Raw genomic sequence first — 18,965 nt, 5'->3', positions numbered from 1 at the left:
CCACATCCGAATCATAACACGGACGAGGGCCGACGGGGACGGATATCAAAACCATGGTACTATGTATAACAAACAACATACAGGTAAGATAATTATATGAGTAACTATATATCTAAATCACACAAACATGATTTTTTTTATATATAAAAAAGATAAGAACAAGAGGCTCACCACAAGGTGGTGCCGGCGACGGGTCGGTGTGGACGATTGACGGTGGTTAGGACCGAGACGGGAAGGCACTAAGTAAACCACACCTACATATGCAAACTAAGAGTTGTTTTGAGCTCAAATTACATATAAATCAAATAAGCTACCACATATAATTCCTCCCAAATTACTAAAATCCACAAATTAACCACTATATAAAGCATTGCAAGAGCTAATCTAGCAATGAGAGATGAAAGGACAAAGTTGTTAACCTTTGTGATCACTTGAATGGATGGGGGGCTTCAAATCTTGATAAAATTTGGGCAAAATGTGTGATGAGCTCGAGGAAGAGGGGAAGAACAGAGAGGAGAGGGGAAAAGGGAAGAACAGGGCGAGTTTGAGCTCGGGTGGACGAAGGGTTTATATAGGAGTACCTTTACTACCGGTTCGTGGCACGAACCGGTACTAAAGGTGCTGGAGGGGCCCCAGTCTGACAACATCCTGCCACCACTCTCTTTAGTGCCGGTTCATGGCACGAACCGGTACTACTGAGAGCGGCCCGCCTAGCCGTTGGAACCGGCACTAATGGTCACATTAGTGCCGGCTCGAATACAAACCGGGACTAATGAGCTGAACATTAGACCCTTTTTCTACTAGTGGTGGATCCCGATGTGAGGGCGGATGCGATACGAGACAGGTAGGATGCGCTGCTCATGGAGGGATTCGAGGCTCGGATTTTATGTGGCTGTTTTGGGCTCGTGTGGAGGTGCGACTGGTAGAGAACAATAAGGAAACTCACGCTCGTCAAACGTGACATGCCGAGAGATGATTACTGACGTGCTTGAACAGATCAAGGCACCTATAACCCTTGTGTTCATGGGGGTAGCCAAGGAAAACACATCGTGACGAGCGCGGGGGAGTTTGTGCGGGCTCATGGCAATAGTGTTGGGAAAACAGAGACAATCGAATACGCGCACGTGGTCATAGGCTGGTAACTGCTCGGTTGGCTGGTGAGTAAGGGATTAATAGGCTAATCAGTCATTTATCAATTAATCGGCCGATTTCTCAGTTTATCAGCTATTCGGTGACCCTATAAGTAGGGATTAATCAGCAAGTTAATTGGTTAATCCGACGAATTCTTGAACAGGGATAAAGTGAGCAAACTTGGATAATCTGTAACCACCACAAAGATGGCATCCTTTCCCTGAGATTTAGGCAGGCCCTCAATAAAATCCATACTGATGTGTGTCCAGACCATATCAGGCAGTTGAAGGGGATCTAAATATCCTGGATAAGGGCAATTTTCTCCTTTATTCTTCTGACAGACAGGACATTCAGTTACAAATTTGTCCACCTCTTGCTTGAGACCTGGCCAATAGAACATCTGCTTAACTCTGTGATAGGTAGCTTTCCTGCCTGAGTGGCCTCCCAAAGCAGAAGCATGTAGTGCAGACAGTAGTTTCTTTCTCAAAGCTAAATCCTTGCCCACATATATTCTTCCTTTGTGTCTGATAATTCCAGAGTGCAAGGTCTTTTGGTTCACTGAATGGTCAGGGGACAGTAGTAACTTTTCCAGAAGAGACTGGCATGTGCTGTCATTGGCATAGGACTCCTCTACTGCAGAAATCCATTGAGGAGTAACCAGTGAAATAGCCATGAGTGAGTTTTTTCTTGATAGGGCATCAGCCACAATGTTTTCCTTGCCCTTTTTGTACTGCAGGGTAAACTTAATTTCTAAGAGCTTCAACATCAGCTTGTGTTGAATGCTGGTGTTGACCTTTTGGTTTGTCATGAACTGTAGACTCTGGTGGTCTGTTTTTATGATGAGATTATTTCCCAGGAAGTAATGTCTCCATTTTTTCAATGCAGCTAGAATTGCTAGTGCTTCCTTCTCATAGGTGGAAAGGGCAGCATTCTTTGGACAGAGGGTGGAGTTGTAGTATGCTATGGGCCTCCCCTGCTGCATCATGACTGCTCCTATCCAGTCCCAGAAGCATCTGTCTCTAGGACAAAGGGCTTAGTGAAGTTTGGTAGGGCCAGCACTGGGGCATTTGTCATAGCTTGTTTCAATTGTTGGAAAGCACTGGTTTGTTTATCTGTCCAGGAGAAATTGTCTTTCTTAAGCAGATCATGCAAAGGTCTTGCTATAGTTCCAAAATTCCTGACAAATCTTCTATAGTAGCCACAGAGGCCCAAGAATCCTCTGAGTTGTTTAGGTGTGGTGGGAGTTGGCCATTCAGCTACTGCTGCCACTTTAGAGGGGTCAGTAGAAACTCCTTCAGCATTGATAACATGGCCCAAGTAATCCACTTGTGTCACTGCAAATACAGACTTGGAGAGTTTGGCATATAACTGATGTTCTTTCAGCAACTGTAACACTATATGCAGGTGTTCCAAGTGTTCTCACAAGGATTTACTGAATATGAGGATGTCATGAAAGAAAACCAGCACAAATTTCCTCAAGTATGAGCCAAAGATGCTGTTCATGAGAGCTTGGAATGTTCCAGGAGCATTTGCAAGCCCAAAAGGCATAACTAGGAACTCATAGTGCCCAAAGTAAGTCCTAAATGCAGTTTTGGGTATATCATTTTCATCCATTCTCACTTGATGATATCCAGACCTGAGATCCAACTTAGTGAAGTAAGTTGCTCGATGTAATTCATCCAGCAGATCTTCAATCACTGGGATTGGGAACTTGTTCTTTATTGTTGCTTCATTCAACTTCCTGTAGTCAATGCACATCCTCCAAGTACCATCCTTTTTCATTACTAGGATTGCTGGAGAGGAGTAGGGACTTTCACTAGCCCTGATGATTTTATCTCTGAGCATTGCATCAATTTGCCTTTCCAATTCATTCTTTTGCATGTGAGGTACTCTGTAGGGCCTAGAGTTAGGAGGAGTTGCTTTTTCTTTCAGGGGTATATTGTGATTATGTGATCTTTTAGGGGGCAGACCCTTTGGTTCTTGAAATACTTTAGGAAATTGCTGCAGAACCTCTTCCACAGGTTGTGGAACTGAGTGTTTCTCTGGTTTTGTCATAGTAGTATCTCTGATAAGTTGTAACACATAACCAGGAGCTCCTGAAGAAAGTAGTTTGTCCACTTCTGCAGCTTCAATTGGAGTAGCTTTAGACAAAGTGTCACAAGCTCTAATTGTGGCAGGAGTGTTCTTATTCTGCATCACTGTGATCTGTCTTGGGTTGTAGTGGAAATAACAGGGTTGTGCTTGTCCATCCAGTCACTGCCCAGCACCATGTCATGTCCAGGGAGATCTAGCACTCTGAATTGCTGTTGGAATTTGGTATGGCCAGCAGTGAATGTGGTTGAGGGTATATAAGAACCAGACCACAATGTTCCTCCCCCAGCAACAGTGACAGCCCTAGTAGTGTCTTTGAGGATAGTGCAAGAAGTGGTCAGAGCAAATTTGAGGCTGATAAATGTGGAATTACTTCCTGAGTCAACTAGAGCAATCCCCTGTTTGCCCCCAATTTGCACTAGTATGGAGATGGTGTTGACATTATCTGATTGCATTGCTTGTGCAGAAATTGTCATGCAATGTTCTTCTGTTTGCGGTTGTTCCTCTATATCCTGTTCCTCTAATTCCTCTTGCTCTCTTTGTTGATCAGTAGGCTCCTCACCAGTCAAAACATTAAGTGCAGGGGCCAGTTTGCACTTATGGCCATGAAACCAAGCATTACCACACCTCCAGCACTTGCCAGGTTCTCTGGCTCTTTGGTTCGCTATAGTTGGCTTGGGATCTGCAACTTTCTCTGTTACTGGGCTATAAGTTTTATGAAAACCAGTATAGCTTTTGCTGGTGCTAGTGTGGGCTTGATGTGCTTTCTTTTCTGTTGTGCCTTTCTCCATGTCTACTGCCAACCAGTAAGCTTCTGTGAGCGATGTAGGTCTCAGTGATCTAAGCTGAAACTTGATCTGTGAACGAAGCCCATTAACATAGCATTTGACAAACCACTGTTCATCCATGATTGGGTTGTCAGTCTGAATTTCTGCCATCAGCTCTTCACATTGATTGGTGTAGTCAGACACTGACGAAGTGCTCTGCTTCAGGTTGTTGAAACGTTCAGTTAGTTCGTAAGAGCTAGCAGATGAAAAACGGCGCATGATTTCTTCAGTAAACTGTGCCCATGTGGGTTGCTTCTTGAGGATGCCCGAACGGCGCAGCCACACATCAGCTTTTCCCACGACATATAATTGCGCCAAGTTTACTCTGTACTCAGCAGGGGCACCAGCCATTTGGAAGTACTTTTCACACTACCGTACCCAGCCGGCTGGGTTGTCTCCGTCGAAGCGAGGGAAATCCATACGTGGTCCCTTTGTGATGCTTTTGAGGAACTGGGTGCGCATATCCAGTTCATAATGCTTCTGAAAGCCGTCCCAACTCTGACGAACACCAGGTGGCTGAAACCCGTGATATCCAGGAGTACGGGCAGTTTTGTATGCCGATGTGGGTGTTCCATTGCCCAGGTGAATCTCCAGAACTGGGTTGGTTCCAAACCCTGGGGGAGCCGAGTGTCTGGGCACTTGAATGGGCGCCAAGTGAGGAGGGATTTGGGACGCTACCTGTCGGGTTTTCTCTTGTTCTAGGGCCAGTCTTTTTCTGAGTTCTTCTGTCAATTGCCTGTCCTCTGGTGCAGTAGTTTCGTTGTTCGCTTGCTGTTGTTCAGGAATAGGTTGGCTCGAGTGTGACGATGTCGAGGCACCAGTAACTGTCAATGATTTGACCACATGTGCCATGGCTGCGAGCTGAGTGTTCAGAGATGATACTGCTTTTTGGACCCCATCCATTACTGAAACCATGGTGTCTTGTTTGAGGCCGATGCCGTGTACATCCTTGCGCAGGTCATCAACTTCGCCTCGCAGCTCTGCTGTCTCTTCACGATGCTGTAGAAATTCACCTTTCATCGCCAGAAGTTCAGCTACCTCAGCTTCGTCGAGACTGGCCTTCGCGCGCCCCATCTTGGTGAGGTCGTTCACAGGGGAATTTTATCTCCAGGACTAGCCGGGAACCAGATCTGAACGCTCACCCTGCCGCCGCCGAACGAGATCGCCACCGGAACAGCACCGCACGTCGCACGACCTGGGATTTTACTGAGTGAGCGGTGTGCTCAAACAACCAGTCGGGCTCGGCGAGCTGCCGTCGAATCGGTCTACCGCCGCCTGCACCGCCTACTCCGCCGCCAACGCCACCAAAACTGCTGCCGCCGACGAGAAAAGGGAGGGAAGGGTGGGAATTCACCGTCGCGGCTCCGATCTGTCGTGCCGCCGAGGAAAACCTACGCCCCTGGAGGGATCGGGACGGATTCGAACGGGAGGATCACAGATCTCGCGAAGAAGAAAGGGGAAAGTAGGAACCGAACTAGGGTTTTGTATTAATATAAGATATATGTTTGAGTAATGAAATGGTTCTCAGAATAAGCAATGCATTACAAGACGAGGGGTGCAAGCTTTATAGCTTAGCTGGCACGTGGTGACGGCAACAATGCCATAAATGAAACGCTACAGGAAAGGGCCGAAACGGTACAGTGGGACGGCGAGCAACGCGAGCCGTCCGATTGTCGGTTCGGTGGTAGATCCTGGCCGGTCGTTAAGTGAAGAAGGGAGACACTAGTTAACTGAAGATGCAGGCCTCACACCTCTGGATCGAGTTCCCAGCCGCTCCTCGTCCCGTCTGCCTCCCGGATTCCAGATCGAGCTCGCTCGGTTCCGCTCCGCCGTCCGCACCTGGCACAATGGCCTCCAGCTCGAGATCTACTCCCGGCTTGGGTGCAGACGAGCACGGCCCATCCACGGTTTGACCGCCTCACTCCACCGATCTGCTGTTCTGCCTCACTCCGCCGCCTTCTTCCCTGCCGCAGGTAAGCACCTTCGCCGCCCAAATTGGCCGTCGTCTCTCTCAAATCTCAAATCTGTTCTCCGATGCGTTCTATTCATTTTTTCGCTCCATCTGCAGTAAGTACTCAAATCAGCGGCGACGGAACACACTCGCGAGGCGCACGTAGCTCGACGCCGCCGCTGGAACCTCCGTGGGTAAATACAGAGCCTTCCACCTGTATTTTACTTTCTTGTATTCTTGATTTGAGCTGCTCTGAAGGAGTTAGCCGTGGAGGAGGACTGAAGCTTGCCGCGTCTTTTCAGTTGACTGGACTCAGACAGCGCACGATGCCGGACAGGAAAGGCGACACCCAGCTCGAGGACCTGCCCGAGGAGATCATGGACATGATACTCATCCGGCTGCCGTCCAAGGACGTCGGCCGTTGCCGTGCTGTCAGCACGTCGTGGCGCAGTGCCACCTCTACGCCTAAATTCATGCTCGAACACCACCGCCGCCAGCGGTCGCTCCCCATCATCGACGGGGATTATGGGCCTGCCAGACTTGTTGTCTTCCGTGATGCTGGTGCTGGTGCCTCCAGTCAACAGCTCTGGCCCTTCCTCCCGGGTGCCAAACACCGTTCTGGGAATAGGCTCCAAGTCGCCTCTGATGGCTTCATCATCATCGCCAGTAATACCCGGTGCCAATTACGATTCTACATCTGCAACCCGACCATCCAACAGCATGCTCTCCTACCACAGCCTCAGTTGGGGAAAGATATCTGCAACAGCATAATCGGCCTCTACCAGCATCATCCAACCAGAGAATATAGGGTGCTATGGGTCTCACAGGACTTGTCTGAAGACTCGGTAAACTTTTCTGAAGACTCGGAAAATTTGGCTGAAGACTCGGAAAACTTGTCTGAAGCCTTGCTGTACGTCCTCACAGTGGGATCCTATGAACCGAGGCACGTCAGAGTCAGAATACCAACAGTCTCGTGTCCTTCCGTGGAACAAAAGTTACTGAGTGGGCTGTCCTATCGGTATTATTCTCCACCTCCACTACCAGCCCACCATCATGGCTGCCTGCACTGGTTTACTTATGATGACAGCAACATTACGGGAGGTGCCAGAGACATTATTGTGTTCGACACAGAAGCCGAGTCTTTCCGGTGGATGAACAGTCCTGTTAGTCCTGCGCGGAATCTCTCCCAGTCGCTCTATGATAGAAGGTTGTTCGACATGAAGGGGACGCTTGCTTTCTGTGGCGGCTCGCCCAGTTCCACCGCTATAGATGTTTGGGTGATGCAGGACTATGAGGCTGAAATCTGGGTATTCAAGTACCGGATTGACGTGTCAACGGTGGAAGCATCACGACAACTTTATTTAACTTCTTTCAAAAGGAAAAGGAAAACACCGCTTGATTTAACAGTGAAACAGTTCAATGAGATGGCTGTGCTCAATGAGCGTGAGCTGCTGATCAGGTTCAATAATAGAATACATGTGTTGCGCTGCGACATTGATGGCAAGTTCTTAGGTATCGCGAACATCGGGAAGAGTCAATATCAAATGTTGCTTACTCACCAGCACCTCCAGGAGAGCATTATTCCAATTCCATCCCATGAGATGCGAGAAGAAGATGAGGAGCCTTCATTATTCACAAGGCTTGTCTGAATGTTCAAGACTCCTGGTTTGCTTTGCCATTTGATTCAGATCAGGTCTTTTGTTCTTAGCCCCACTTGTTACGTATACTACCAGCACTTAACATGTCGTTTTGGACAGTTGCAGTAGCACCTGCAATGTCATCGTTTGGTGCTTATTATAATGTCTTGAATGACTTATTAATGCCCTGAACTATATGGTATTAGAACCTTTTATCACTGTTCCTCCCTGCCTCCCAAAATTACTCTAATTTTGGCATAGTTAAAATGCACGAGCAGCATCATTAGATGAGAGTGTAATGCTTTTCTTCCATAGGCAGTTTCACCAGGTTGCATCTGCTCTTTGTGTGAACAAGTTCTATCAGGCATACCTGCGTATTTGTGTGTAGTACGATCTAGGGCCAATAATTAGCACAGTTTTTTGTCTGATAGTTACTTGAGTGCTTCTATGATTTAAGAAAGATTTGATACTTTAGCTGTGTGTTGGTAGTAGTGCCAGGGCCAAGAAAGAAACCAGCTGAAGATGTTCTTGGTTCATCTTTCTCTGGATGAAAGATTTCTAACTTAATTATATGGTGTCAGCTTGGCTGATTTAAGACCCGCCACATTTCTTTTCAATTGGAAAATCCAGTGAATTTCTGGATGAAACTAGTTGGATGACTCAATATGTCAGCTTGGCTTGACTCATCCAACTAGTCGAGTCGACATATTGAGTCGACCTGCCAGTTGTGACTCGTCGATTAGTCGCTCGACTCAAAAACAGTGTTTTCAACGCAAGCCGGACTGAACAACTAGAACTGGAAATTCACAACCGGAGGCGAACTACACATGCATTTTCGCCGTGGTCCGTCGGGGTGACTGCAAGGCAACCAAATCACAAGGGAACACAATGTATAATGGTGATGTTAACGAGATTCATCACAGGTTACTGATATTCTTTTTGATGGAATACTATCATAGAGTGATGGAAGTGTGCCTAGCTAGAGAAAAATTTAAGACGATCCGAAATTGTTTTGGATTTATGCTGATCGAGTGGCCAGGATGATCTATTACCTTGCGGAGACTTAGAGGCTGTGTTGACCTTTTGAAGACTAATTATTTCTTTGCACATCATTTCTAAGAATTAATGTATACAAGGAACCAAACCTATTAGCAAGCAATATATACCATTGCAAAAAATGCATTTCCCAGGTATTAATTTATTTTGCGGCATGTTCTCTATAGAATAGTGGCTCATTCCTCATCTTCTTGCACACACAAATAGAGCCGTATGGATTGCTTCTATCAGTCTTACAAAACTGGCTAATATTATGTGCTACTCATTCGACAAGCAACTGTTATCTCTCATCTGCGCACCTTATTCTCCTCTGTTTTAGTTTCCCAATCTTCTAACTATAGGGCACCATCCCTGCATTTGGTGGTAGAATTCAGACACCACTTGCGGCAATTTGTTGCCCCTTGACAGCACATTTCAATGTAATTTAGTTTTAGATTCCAGATCAAGCAGATAACTGCAATCCTATGTAATTTGATTTTAAAATCAATGAGCAACTTGGGATATTACGCAAGTTGCATCATATCCAAATTTATTCTGAAAGCGGGCACTAATGGTTTTCCATAATGACCAGACAAAAAGGCAATACTGAATGACAGTAGACGATGCCTTTCTTGGCGCCAAAGGACACCGCGCTTGGCAAGACAAAAAGACAATACCTGACAAAAAGACAATACTGAATGACAGTAGACGATGCCTTTCTTGGTCGTCGCGCCATCTGGAAACCATATGGGGGTGCCCTGCTCCCCGAAGGTACGTGTGTTTGCGTGGAGAATTGTTACCAACTCCCTTGCCACTTGGGCCAACAAATGCTCTAGACGACTTGAGGTGACTGATATTTGTCCCCTATGTGGTATGGAACGAGAGGATTGCTTCCATGCTCTGTGTAGGTGCACCCTGGCGAAGGAGTCGTGGCATGCCATGGCTAGGGACCGGAATATCCCAAGAGTGGAGGAGGTGGCGAACACGGGGCCGGAGTGGCTCTTCTCGCTCCTGGAGCCGCTTGATGAGGACACACGCATGATTGTCCTGATGACGTTGTGGCGTGTATGGCACGTCCGCAACGAGATCACCCACGAGAAGAAGCCTCCACCAACCGAAGCATCCAGGCGATTCCTCCAGGGCTACATCAACTCCTTGTTGTGCATCAAGCAACACCCTAAAGCTGACATGGAGAAGGGGAAGATGGTCGTCCTAGGGCCTCAGCAGCGCTCCGCTGCTCGTGCGGCTCCGAAGGAGGACAGGAGATGGGTACCACCTGGGAGGGCGAGCACCAAACTGAACACCGACGGGAGCTATGACCCGGCGACAGGCGCAGCAGGTGGAGGGATGATCCTCCGTGATGAACTTGGGCAGATCATCTTCACGGCATGCAGGGAGCTCCGAGCATGTGATAACGCTCTTGCAGCTGAACTTGAGGCGTGTAAGGAGGGGCTGGACTTGGCGCTGCACAGGACCGACCGGCCGATCGTCGTCGAGATGGACTCTATGGAGGCGGTGGCCATGTGCACGGCCGCTTCGATTGATCGCTCTGTCCATCGCAGCCTCGTGCAGGATATCAAAAGACTGGCAGCCACAGAGGGACGGAAGGTCCATTTTTCTCATTGTAGTCGTTCTCAGAATAAAGTGAGTCATGAACTTGCGTCTTATGATCGTCGCACACCCCGTACTGCTGTATGGTTCCATTCAGGGACGGATGCCATTGTAAACTTGGTGATGGCTGAATTGCCACCTTGAGTAATGAGAATTTCTATTTCCCGCAAAAAAAAGGACACTGCATTTGGCCTCGTGCGCGTCCACCTCTCCTCCTCTTCCGTTCACCGTGGGGGTTTTCAACATTGCTGCCTCGCCCAACAGGACTTGCTTACTGGTCGGTGGCTCCCTGCTTGTGGGGACCCAGATTTTAGCACTAGTCTTATGTAGCCGGCTCCAGCCCCCCCACACCCCCCCGAAACCGAGTTCCACCCCGCGTCGAAGGCCCAGGACAGCGGGAGGCAGCGGCTGCTGCCAGACGCCGGAGAGGGAGGGTGGCCGAGCTGTCACCGCCGCCGCCTAGAGACGCCACTAGGGGGGACTCACCCGAGCCGAGCGCTGTCTCCCAGCCGCGAGGGCCCGACTGGGAGGGAGCAGCCCACCACCTCCACTGCCGCGCCGCCCCCCACCAGAGACAATGGAGAGAGGGCCGCCCGCGACCCGGTCAGCCGCAACCCGTGATGCCGAGGCGCTGCCGGAAGTGCCGCCGCCGACGCCACACCGGCCCGCACCACCGCCATGTCGTCCACCGCCTGACGCCACGCCGAGGCCGGCCTGCTCCGGGGCGCCGCCGCGCCGCCACGCACGACACCAAGCACTGCGCCCCACACGCGAGATCGTATCTGTGCCAACCCCACGCGCGGGGGACGAGAGGGCCCCGTCGCTGCCGGCGACGACCGGGCTTCGCCCGGCCGCGCCCTTTGGCGGCGGCGAGGGAGGAGGGGGGTTCGGCGGCGGAGATTTGGGGCCCTCCCCGACGCCTCGCGGGTGGCGGCGGGAGAGGGAGGGACGGGGGAGGGGGAGGGGTTCAAGCTTTATCAGTCAATCGCTTTTGCATATGTGTTGGTCCGATATATGTGTTAGAGCGAACAAAATTTGATTAGGGGAAGACAACTTTCAGTCCAAATTCTGAATCATCACTAGGAAGTCATGGATGCTTCTTTTGCTGACTGCACAGTTGGAACTACATATCTGAAAAATATATTATATTAGGCTCTTGCTTTTGATAGATTAGGGTTCTGTGGTGACTTTGTATACAAAGGACATGCTCGCCTCTTGGTTTATTTTAGGAGTGTATTTAGAAGCTAAAACTGAACAATAATATCCGTTTAGAGATGCACTTGACCATTTTTCACAAATCGATGTGTTAGGGCAGCACACGTGCAGTTCTGGACATTTGACTATACCAAATTGCTCGAAATACAGTACCACTTTATACATTCAGAAAAAACCTTTGCACATCGTTTTGTAGTTACATATGAGTGTTACTTTCGAACAAATGCTGAAACACATCTCTGAATTGGGAACCCTTAAAAGGGTGACTGGGGAGGATGAAAGGAGAGAACCCTTAAAAAGTTCAAATGATGAGCCGATGCCGGAGTAAGTGGAAGAGGCAAGGAGAAAGAGGCAATGATCTCTGATTGATATAATTTCAGTGATTTTGAGGCAAGTTATTAAGAGAATCTCCCAAATCAATGGGAGATTCGGTTTTGTTATTTGAAAATAATAAAGCGGAAGAAATGGTAGACTCAGCCGGGAAAAAAATTATATGAGACCAAGTCTCACGGGTTAGCAGGTGAGACCTGCCCTGATGGGTGCTTTCCACGGGACTCAGCCGAACATCATGCCGGACAAGAGAGGCGCGACCCTGCTCGAGGACTTGCCTGAGGAGATCATTGACAAGATACTCATCCGGTTGCAGCCCAAGGACGTCGGTAGTTGCCGTGCCGTTTGCCCCGTTGTGGCACAGTGTCACCTCCATGCCTGAATTCATGGTCGAACACCACCGCCGCCAGCCGTCGCTCCCCATCATCAATGGGTTTGGGCGGCCTGCAAGTTTGGTGATCTTGCGTAATGTCGGTGCCGGAGTCCCTAGTCAACAGCTCTGGCCTTTCGTCTCAGGCCAACAAAACTGGTATGAGAATTACGTTCAACGCGCCCACGGTGGCTTTCTCATCGTCTCCTGGAGATCCTGATTCTACGTCTGCAATCCGGTCCTCCGCAAGCATGCTCTCCTTCGGCAACCTCGATTTGGACAAGGCATTCACAACACTATAATCGGTTTCTACCAGCACCATCCAACTAGAGAATACAGGGTGCTCTGGGTCTCAGAATTACAGCACTCGTCTGACTCCAGCTTATACATCCTCACATTGGGATCCGATGAGCCGAGGCACGTCAGAATCGGAATGCTATCCATGGACCAGAAGTTACTCAAGGGGCTGCGACCACCAGTCCACCACCGTGGTAGCCTGCATTGGTATCCTTATGATGCCAGTAAAATTATGGAAAGCGCCAAGGAAATTATTGCGTTTCATACGGAAGTTGAGTCATTCCGGTTGCTGGGCAGTCCCCCGCAACTCAAGATGGCAACGGGGACAAAACCCATCGGGTTTTTCCTTTCCAAACCCATCCCCACAAGAAAATCGTAAACCCGTCCCCATCCCCATCACCGTGTGCGGGGCTAGTTTTCTGCCCATCCCCTAAACCCATCGGGTTTCGGGAACCCACACGGATGGGTTTCGGGGAACCCACACGGAACCCATGAGAAAATCAAAATATTTAAACAAACATAGAGGCAACAAAGAATAACATTTCAGCAGCAAAACAAGCACATTTCAGCAGCATAACTTGAGCAAATTTCAACAAAAAACAATAGTAGATGGTTCAACAGCTATATAGAGTGTATTTCAGCAGCATGATACGACATTTCAGCAACAAAAATGTTCAGATTTCAGCAACATAGATAATCAGACTTTAGCCATAGATGGTTCAACAAGATGTGCAATTACATAAGTTTTAAAATAGAATTCTTGGTTTGGCCTTCGACGCTAGGGGTGGGGGGCTCGGTCGCTCAGGCTCGGTAGCTTTGGTTTGGGCCGCACCAGATTAGTGCTCGGTAAAAAAATTGTATTTTGCCGGGTTTCGGGTTCGGGGACTACCGAAACGGGTGTAAACCCACGAAACGTGTCGGGTTGTATAATGTGCTCAATAACAGCCCCGCAGGGATGAAAATACGCCCATCCCCGTCCCCTAATAGGGTAAAAACCCGCGGGGGCGCGGGTTTCGGGGCCCCATTGCCATGTTGACCCGCAACCGTATCCTTATAAGGGGTTATTTAAGAAGAATGAGAAGCTTGCTTTCTGGGGCGGATCGACCCCCCATTTCACCACCATGGATATCTGGGTGATGCAGGATTACGAGGCTGAAGTCTGGGCCTTGAAGTATCGGATTCATGTATCTACGGTGGATCCTCGGCAACTTTATAGAGCTTCTTCCAAAAAGAAAAAGAAAACACCACTTGATTCAGTGGTGCAATGGTTCAACTGCATGGTCGCCCTCAACCACCGTGAGCTCCTCATCTTGTTTAACGATAAACATGTGTTGCGCTGCGACGTTGATGGCAAATTCTTAGGCATCGTGAACATCGGAAAGAGTCAATATTGTATGTTGCCTACTTGGCACCGCTTCCAAGAGAGCATTATTCCAATTCCGTGCCATGGGATGCAGGAAGAGGATGAGGAGCCTCCATTCTCCATAGGGAGTGTCTGAATCTTGAAAGCACTTGGTCTGTTCTTCCCTTGGATTCAGAGCATGCCTTTTGTTCTTGGCTCTTCTTGCTTACTAGTACTACCAGTAGAACATGTCATCTTGGATGGTTGCAGTAATAAGACCTACATTGTCATCGTTTAGTGCTTACTATGATAGGTTCAACGTCTCGTTAATTTTCTGAACTATGGAATATCGATCTATCTATGCATTAAAGTATATTACTGTTCCTTCCTGCCGCCCATATTTACCCTAATTTTGTTATGGTTTATATGCATGCATGAATGACATCTTTAAGATGTGAGATTCACTCTTGGTCATGCTTTCTGAGGAAAGGCAATTTTAGGTGTCGAAATGTTATCGCGGGTGTCTTCCATACATAGGCTGTCAGGTTTATCTCTGTTGTTTAGTTTGCAATTTGGTCGTAACCCCTGCACTTTGTGAGAAAACGTTCCGCTCGCAGGTAGTATTGCCAAGGCCTCTCTGTTTTTCTGCCTTTTCCTGCTTCTGCGCCCAGAGTTGGCATATTTCAGATAGAAACGTATTGAAGATGCGTCTCCCTGAAGCAAGATATTTTGTACTGGTTCATATTGCCAGTAGAGAGATTCTTTACATTGTCAGTTTTGCTGATTTAAGACTGGCCTTAGGTCACATGGAAAACACAACAATTCCTGTGATAATATAGTCTGCAATTGAACAAATAAAGCCAGTAGTTGTCTGCAATTCTCTCCCTGCAAATAAACTGTCGGATTGAACGCCTAGCACTGGAAATTCAACACTAATTTTTTATCTCGTTTCTTCTGGAACAAAATGTCAAACCCATACACTGACGGTAACAGTACCAAATGGATCATGCATCTCTGTTATTTATGATTCGCTTTTTTCTCTGTTAACACATGGATGTGATTATGTCTGTAAACTGCAGAAATGCACCTTCTTCACTGCAGTGTAGTATTGTCCACCTGCCCTGCACTGACAATCGAGCACTGCCTTCTGTCATATTTTCAGTAGAAATTCACCTTTCTGCCTGGATGCATCGACGTAGCCCAGCTTCACCGCACAGTTGATGAAGCTTTCGTCTAGTATCTCTACTTGTACGTGAAACCCAGCCCCCCCAAGCATGTTCCTCTCTGATTGCACCATTGCTAGCTGCCTCATCAATCCTGGCGCCATGCGTTGCAGCAGCACAACGCATTATCATGTTTGGCAGACCATGTGCTGCACTTGCAGCTGAAGAATTCAAGGCTTACCCTTAGATTTCAGGTGCTGGTGATGCACTTGTTCTGTTTGAAAGATTTTACTCCTAGTCTATTAGGCCAACTCTAACCGATCCCCTATCAGGCGGTAAGGGGGGATAAATTTGGTTGTACTCCCTTATGTCGCACCTAGCCGAAGACCTAAAACCTACAAGGGAGGATAAATTTTACTCCCGCGCCAAAAAAACCCTCCAGCCTGCCTAAATATGCTCGGCGCTTGCGCAGCCCATTAAACTGGCGCGCCTCTTTCTTCCGCCCTCTCGCCTCCGTCATTCCCGCCGCAGTCGCCACCGATGAGCGGCTCTCCCACCGGAATGGGTACCCAAGACCCTTCCACTACCCCGCTTGTCGCCACTGGAAACCACCCCCGCGTCAAATAAAAGGTTGGGGATAAAAAAAAGTCCACCGGACTCTAGCACCGCCTCCAACTGCGGCAAAGGCCACCGGGGTGGCGACTACCTCTCCGGCGACGGTCGGAGCGAAGAGAGCTCTAAAATCGATAGCGGCGGCGACGGCCCTTGCCGAGGCGATCGCGAAGAAGAAGAAGACCATCCACATCTGATCTAGCGCCTCGTGCAGCGTCTCCGACACCCCTTCTGGCGGCAGTGTGGCGACGGGAGGCGAGGTCCGGAGGTGGCGGCGGCTGGTTGAGGGAGTTGTGAAAATGATATAGAGAAGACTGCCTCTTTTACTAAGAGGGGGAGTGAATTGAGATGGACCAGTGCGGGCCTGGGCCTAAAATGCCACGCCATAACTAATTACAACCCCCCTAAAAGTTAAACCAAATAAAAAAAGATAAGGACAATAAAAGAGTAAAAATAATAAAAGTCTCATAATATTAAAAGACTCAATATAATAAAAAGACACAATATAATGAAAGACTCAAAATAATAAAAGTCTAAAATAATAAAAGACTCAATATAATAAAAGACTAAAAATAATAAATACTGAAATATAATATAAAATGTTCAGTAGTTACAAAAATATATCATTACTTTAATACTAGTAATAACATGATTTTTTGACTAATATAATTACTAAATATTTAAACACAAAATAAAAGGAAACAATATTTCTGGCGTAACAGAAGTTAGCATGCCAGCACTAGACTAATTACCAACAGCTTGCATAGGAATCCAACGCCATCGCTATCTTCCAACTTGTTAGTATAGTTGGGCCCATCAATTTTGTGATGTGTTGAAAAAAGCAACTCGAACACTAACCTAACAAAGTTGTCATACCAAATATACCAATGTCATCACTATTAAAAAAATAGTGGTGGCGTTGATTGAAACTAAAGTTGTGGCTAATTATTTCTCTACTAGTGCGTTCCCGCTGCCACCACCACCAGCGCAACCGGCCATCAGCGCCGAAGAGGAGGAGGAGCTTGTGAATAGGGTGCTCGAGGACTCGATCCTCGATTATGAGCGCAACCAGTGGGATGGGTTGGACGTGCAGATTGCCCTGTCGCCCGCGGGAGATGTGGTCATCCCGAAGCCAGATGAGGGCGTCGTTCTTGAGCCGTCGGTCACGCCCTAGAATCCAACATTGGTGGGGCAGTCCTGGAGCTGGACGTCGATGCTGCCCTGCACGCCGGAGTTGGTGTCTGCACCGACCTCCTGGTGGGCACCGAATTGTGGTCACCACCCTGTGAGTAGTCGCAGGCGACAAATGCAGCTGTGGCAGAACCCGCCCATTCCTCGACCTCACCGAGGACGATGAAGAAGACTAGGATGACGACGACGGCGGCGACTGTTGGAAATATGCCCTAGAGGCAATAATAAAATGGTTATTATTATATTTCCTTGTTCATGATAATTGTCTAATGTTCATGCTATAATTGTGTTATTCAGAAATCGTAATACATGTGTGAATACATAGACCACAACATGTCCCTAGTGAGCCTCTAGTTGACTAGCTCGTTGATCAACAGATAGTCATGGTTTCCTGACTATGGACATTGGATGTCATTGATAACGGGATCACATCATTAGGAGAATGATGTGATGGACAAGACCCAATCCTAAGCATAGCACAAGATCGTGTAGTTCGTTTGCTAGAGCTTTTCCAAATGTCAAGTATCATTTCCTTAGACCATGAGATTGTGCAACTCCCGGATACCATAGGAGTGCTTTGGGTGTGCCAAACGTCACAACGTAACTGGGTGGCTATAAAGGTGCACTACGGGTATCTCCGAAAGTGTCTGTTGGGTTGGCATGAATCGAGACTGGGATTTGTCACTCCGTATGACGGAGAGGTATCTCTGGGCCCACTCGGTAATGCATCATCATAATGAGCTCAATGTGACCAAGTGTTTGGTCACGGGATCATGCATTATGGTACGAGTAAAGTGACTTGCCGGTAACGAGATTGAACAAGGTATTGGGATACCGACGATCGAATCTCGGGCAAGTAACGTACCGATTGACAAAGGGAATTGTATACGGGATTGATTGAATCCTCGACATCGTGGTTCATCCGATGAGATCATCGTGGAACATGTGGGAGCCAACATGGGTAGCCAGATCCCGCTGTTGGTTATTGACCGGAGAGTCGTCTCGGTCATGTCTGCATGTCTTCCGAACCCGTAGGGTCTACACACTTAAGGTTCGGTGACGGTAGAGTTGTAGAGATATTAGTATGCGCTTAACCGAAAGTTGTTCGGAGTCCCGGATGAGATCCCGGACGTCACGAGGAGTTCCGGAATGGTCCGGAGGTAAAGATTTATATATGGGAACTCCTATTTTGGCCACCAGAAAATGTTCGGGATTTTTTGGTATTGTACCGGAAAGGTTCTAGAAGGTTCCGAAGTGGGGCCCACCTGCATGGGGGGACCCACATGAACGTGGGTAGTGGGGGCAAGACCCCACACCCCTGGTCAAGGCGCACCAAGATCCCACCTTAGAAGGAATAAGATCATATCCCGAAGGGATAAGATCAAGATCCCTAAAAAGGGGGATAACAATCGGTGGGGAAGGGAAATGATGGGATTTCTTTCCCCCACCTTTGCCAACGCCCCAGTGGACTTGGAGGGCAAGAAACCAGCCCCCTCCACCCCTATATATAGTGGGGAGGCGCATGGGAGCAGCACCCCAAGCCCTGACGCCTCCCTCCCTCCCGTGACACCTCTTCCTTCCCGCTTGCGCTTGGCGAAGCCCTGCCGGGATCCCGCTACTTCCACCACCACGCCGTCGTGCTGCTGGATCTCCATCAACTTCTCCACCCCCCCTTGCTGGATCAAGAAGGAGGAGACGTCCCCGCTCCGTACGTGTGTTGAACGCGGAGGTGCCGTCCGTTCGGCGCTAGGATCATCGGTGATTTGGATCACGACGAGTACGGCTCCATCAACTCCGTTCTCTTGAACGCTTCCGTGCGCGATCTACAAGGGTATGTAGATGCACTCCCCTCTCTCTCGTTGCTAGATGACTCCATAGATTGATCTTGGTGATACGTAGAAAATTTTAAATTTCTGCTACGATCCCCAACAGTGGCATCATGAGCTAGGTCTATGCGTAGTTTCTATGCACGAGTAGAACACAAACTTGTTGTGGGTGTAGATGTTGTCAATTTTCTTGCCACTACTAGTCTTATCTTGTTTCGGCGGCATCGTGGGATGAAGCGGCCCAGACCGACCTTACACGTACGCTTACGTGAGACAGGTTCCACCGACTGACATGCACTAGTTGCATAAGGTGGCTAGCGGGTGTCTGTCTCTCCC

General features: G+C 48.4%; 1 protein-coding gene and 1 pseudogene across 2 annotated transcripts; both read left to right on the top strand.

Annotated features, from left to right (window-relative positions):
• The first annotated feature begins 5,772 nt into the window (after positions 1 to 5,772).
• Positions 5,773 to 7,827, top strand: LOC109735856 (F-box only protein 12-like). Of its 2 annotated transcripts, XM_020295057.4 has the most exons (3): positions 5,773 to 6,022; positions 6,118 to 6,194; positions 6,303 to 7,827. In XM_020295057.4, exon 3 carries the CDS (start codon positions 6,327 to 6,329, stop codon positions 7,647 to 7,649), a length of 1,323 nt encoding a protein of 440 aa, XP_020150646.1. In that variant the 5' UTR covers positions 5,773 to 6,022; positions 6,118 to 6,194; positions 6,303 to 6,326; the 3' UTR covers positions 7,650 to 7,827. The 2 variants fall into 2 exon arrangements, with proteins under 2 accessions (XP_020150646.1, XP_073361501.1); XM_073505400.1 differs by lacking the exon at positions 5,773 to 6,022 and having other exon boundaries at positions 6,041 to 6,194.
• A 4,239-nt stretch (positions 7,828 to 12,066) lies between these two features.
• On the top strand, positions 12,067 to 13,994 carry LOC109735850 (uncharacterized; annotated as a pseudogene).
• Positions 13,995 to 18,965: the final 4,971 nt, after the last annotated feature.

This window comes from Aegilops tauschii, chromosome 7 (genome assembly GCF_002575655.3).
Source record: "Aegilops tauschii subsp. strangulata cultivar AL8/78 chromosome 7, Aet v6.0, whole genome shotgun sequence".
In the NCBI taxonomy this organism is placed as follows: Eukaryota; Viridiplantae; Streptophyta; class Magnoliopsida; order Poales; family Poaceae; genus Aegilops; species Aegilops tauschii.
This window is presented reverse-complemented; position numbering and strand designations above follow the sequence as displayed.